We start from the raw sequence: 4,506 nt of genomic DNA, 5'->3' as shown, positions 1-4,506 counted from the left end.
AGCGGGGACCTACAGAGGTATCCGCAAAAATGGGGTGAGGGTGACGCGATCACCGCCCACTGTCAAAACAATTCTGGTGCCGTACGAAACAATTGAACATCCATGTCAGGGTGTTCGACGGGTACATATTCTAGTTAATTTACAACTCAATCCACTGCCTTGACCCACTTGGCAAGCAAGCAGAACCTAAGTAAACCAAACTTAAAAAGACGACCCTATAAAAAAGACATCGACAATGCAAACCAGAACTTCTTTAAGCGTAGCTTGTTACGAATAGCTTAATCTCAACCCAAATGATTTCTCAGTGCCACTATATGATAGGCTTTTTTTTTGCTTACGTCTTAGCAACAAGAAATAGCAACCTGGGTCTTGGACTTAGGAAGAATAACGCATAATAAAAGGTTTGTTGCTGGCGAAATATACATTCATTCACAAGAAAGTGCAACGGGCTGTGATGTTTCAATCCGGTGCCCTCCTTAGTCCTCCCACTCCAGCGCTCTTCTTAGTCTTCCACAATAGTAACACCCGGAGGGAGTGTGAATAGTTCCTCCACAACATGCGGATCATCAAGGCCCTAAGGACAATAAATACACAAGCAATGAATTATAATCAAGCAATTAACCAATATCATGTTAGTACAAATGGTACCGTACCGCACAGGATATGACATTACCTGGTACATATGCCTTAGCTTAGCTTCCTTAGTTTTCACCTGTAAAAGAGGGGGAAACATATGTAATTAACACTGAAGCAACAAAAGCATTAAAGACTTGAAGGCTTGCCAGGAAATAAATCATCATACATATTTCTCATCATCGTCAGAGTCGCTCAACTCTCTAAAACATCCAAATGGCAAAGGCGCATCCAAGTGACCAGCAGCAAATTCAACAGAACTGTCAGGGTGCTTCATACCAAGATTTCCATTGTTGATACAACCATAGCAGAGTAGACCTTTATTAACAAATAGAGACGGTTAACTGCCAAGTAACCAATCAGACACAAACACATAATAATAGCTGAATAATCGAAGGTAAAAACATGTGTATGCAATCATGGTTGTGCATGAACCAGTTTGAGATATTAAAAATATAAAGCTCAAGGATAATGGATGAGATAAAGGGAAACATGACATAAGGGGCAAACAAACAGGTCAATACAGAGCCAGAAACACATTTACAATTATATCTGACCGAAAAGTTCAAGTTTGTGCAGCCGACACACTGTATTTCAACAATACTTAAATTAAGATAAAGAGTACAGAATACCGTTATGAATAGGATTAACCATGCATAAACAGCTGACAAACACTTCATGTTTTCCTTGTCGTATATGTTTGAATTCCGCAAAGAATAGATTGTCGACGCCACAGTCTAAATCATCGGCTCCTTTAATCTTTGTAGTGAAATTGAGATGATAGTAGCACCTACGCTTCTCACAAAACGATTGGTAGCCCAAAACATCTTTGAGTTCATATGCAAGATCCTAAAATAAGAAGCATGTCTCAGATCAGTAAATGTTACATTAATAAGACAATAAGACACAGTGCAACCCAGGTCACAAGGCAGAGAGTAAGGGCGGGAGGCAGGGAGAGAGTGCAAACCCCCAATAGATAGTGATCCTCATTATACTTGTCCACTAAAGCTTGAACCAAGCGGCACATTCGATCATGGGTTTTCTCAGCTACATGTGATTTTGTACGCTTCTTAATTGTACCATCAGGCCAGTAAAGGGATCGTCGTATAAGCATATCCATTTGAGGAATCTTATCTTTCTCCATGCACCTAGTTTAGATCAGAGCATTCCATATGATTAGTAGATTTTACTTTCTCAAAAGTGGAGATACCAAATTCTCTTTCAATGTTAATATGTTATCAGCCAGGCATAGGGTTATGGTGAACTAGTTTGCGTTAAGGTTGCTGAATAGGGATCAAACAGCTCCCAAGTTACCTCTATCATAGCTTATGGCAGTAATCAACAAAAACAAAATGAAACGAAACTGGACTGTTTACATGCCTACAAATTCTCAATGCATGGCTTTTTATTTAAAAAAGGTATCCCTCTGTCATTTTCATATCCCCAACTTAGGGTCTGTTTGGAACCCCTGCCGACGCTTGCCTTGCCTGGCTGGGAAAGCTCACACATGTTTGGATCCCGAGTGAGCTGCCTTGGTGCTTGCGCTCACCTCGCCAGCCAGAGAGAGCAAAAAGTGCTCTCCGGCGCTGGCAAGGTTAGCCTTACCGAGCAAGGCAAGGCGAGCTCGCAAGGGATCCAAACGGACCCTTAGTGTGCTCTTACAGTACTGTATTGACCAGTTAATAAAACTTATTGTTTGGCTATCACCAAATGTTTAGTTCATGAGGAAACAGAGTTGTGTGGGTGTGCCAGGCTAAAAACTTAATCAATTGTACAAATTACAATTCAGATAAAAATATACCTACAAACAAAGTGGTACCATACCATCTATATGTATTCTGTTATTTTTCAGCTATGCTAATGATTTATGCACTATTTCAACAACTCTCGTAAATAAAGTTACAAAAATGTTTTGCTAACTTTTATGTGGTCCCAGAACAGGAATTTAAAAACTGATGCATGCTGGTATTTCTTTTACAACAGCTTGTCAGCTTATCTATAGTCTAACTTAGGGCCATTCGTTCTCTTCCTGATTCATACTGTAAAAACTGTGATTATCTTCCATGGCCCATAGATGCATGTGGCTCCATAGCCCTGACTGAATATAATCAACTGCAGGTGTGCACACAAAACAGGAGAAATCAACCGATGAAAATCTAGAACGCAGTTGACAAACTTTACATTTTTGGATCCCGACGGGCATCAAGATGGCGATCGATAGACTTGTCAGCTTCCAGTAAGCTCTGAAATGGCCCACCCACATCAGGATATGTGTGGAAAGATCCCTGACGATCAACCCTGATGTAAAATCTGAATCCCCAGTCACGCTCTAGCCGGGACAAAACAAGTGACCCAGGAGACGAGGAAAGGCAGCGTCCTGATGGTGGCAAGACCTCAATGGTGTCCTGAGCTATTGCCTCTGCCTGCAGGGAGGACGAGGAAGTGGCAGTGATGGATGATGCCTCTTGTAGCGTTTGTGCAGATGCCACATGTTCCTCATCCGCACACCTGAAGTGAAGTGGAACAAGCAAGCTCAACGAGTAGAAGAAAAATTATCTTATCTTAGAATATGCACAATCCACATTACCATCATGATATGGCCAAGTTGAATTGATAGAGCCCCAAAAGAAGAAAAAAAGGGACCTTTTTTCTTACTACAGAAAAAATTGGTAGAGGCCAGAAATCTACCGGCAACTTGCAATATGAATCCGAGTGAAGCACATATGCATCTATACGAGAACCCTATCTCCCGAACCACCCAAGAACCCAAGTAATCAATCCCCACTGATAACCAAGTAATCAATCGAAGCAACAGATAAACAAGAGGAACCATTCGACTTGGACTAGATCGTCTAAAAAACCGAAATAGAAAACGAATAGTGTTGAAGTGAGACCGACATTGTGGGCGGGAGCGTTCTTTACTGCCTCGTCCTGAGCGATTGTCACGCCCGTAAAATTCCCACCGAACAAAAAAACAAATATATCTCCCCCTTCCCGCCGCCGCCAGCTTTGAGCGTACAGTGTGCGCCGCGCAGCACTGTGCGCGCACAGTGCCCCCCCCCCCCCCCCCTCACAAACCAGTGGCGCGCCGCCGCGGCTCTCGATTTCGCCGCCGCGCTCGCCTATAAAAGGGAGCCGGAGCCGGAGCACCACCTCGCCTTCCCCTCTTTACCCCTCCGCACCGCCGTCGTCTCTCCCGGCGCCGACCGCCGCACCTCGCCGTCGGTGAGACACCTCTTCCTCTCCCCTCTCTTCCCTCCCTGCCTCTTTTTCCCTCTTCCACCCGAAGCAATCAAACCCTAACGCCCCTAGCCCGAGCGCACGCACCTGGGAACACCATTGCCGGCCACCTCGTCGTCGCCGATGGTTCCAGATCGGTGTTGCCGCCCGTTTTCCCAACGCCGGTGCTCCTCTTCCATCTCCCGCCGTCGGCCGCCGGCCGCCGCCTGTTCCTCTCCCTTCTCTCTTTCTCGGTCTCCCTCTGTGCTCTCTCCCTCGATAAACCAAGACCGGCCGCCTTCCAGATCTCCTCTCTGCCCTGACAAGCGGGTCCCGTTTGTTTCTCCTCTCGCAGAGAGGCTGACAGGTGGGCTCCCTTTAAACCGAGCCGATCCTACCAGATCAAGCCGAGTCGCTCATGTGCTGTAAACCCAGTCCACCGTGGACTGTGCACATCAATCCCGACCTACTGTTCCCATAGACCCAGTCTATAGCACAGTAACCTTTCCGAATTTCCAAAAATAATTATCCAAAATTCTATTTTGCAGGAATATTCTGTTTTAATTTTTCATATTTAACCACTCGGGGAATATTCTGAAGCTCGTTTCCGCTCCGATCTAACTTCATTTTTGACAATTATTCCATCAATATTCA

The 4,506-nt window shown here is 44.7% G+C and overlaps 1 protein-coding gene across 1 annotated transcript; it reads right to left on the bottom strand.

The window, feature by feature from the left end:
- Nucleotides 1-236: 236 nt before the first annotated feature.
- Nucleotides 237-4,180, bottom strand: LOC133890992 (uncharacterized). The gene is made up of 7 exons (XM_062331663.1): nucleotides 3,961-4,180; nucleotides 2,815-3,141; nucleotides 1,601-1,781; nucleotides 1,266-1,482; nucleotides 803-951; nucleotides 674-712; nucleotides 237-574 (listed from the first exon to the last, which is right to left on the bottom strand). The coding sequence occupies exons 1-7, from the start codon at nucleotides 4,050-4,052 to the stop codon at nucleotides 503-505; spliced, it is 1,077 nt and encodes a 358-aa protein (XP_062187647.1). The 5' UTR covers nucleotides 4,053-4,180; the 3' UTR covers nucleotides 237-502.
- Nucleotides 4,181-4,506: the final 326 nt, after the last annotated feature.

This window comes from Phragmites australis, chromosome 14 (assembly GCF_958298935.1).
Source record: "Phragmites australis chromosome 14, lpPhrAust1.1, whole genome shotgun sequence".
Lineage (NCBI taxonomy): Eukaryota > Viridiplantae > Streptophyta > Magnoliopsida > Poales > Poaceae > Phragmites > Phragmites australis.
This window is presented reverse-complemented; position numbering and strand designations above follow the sequence as displayed.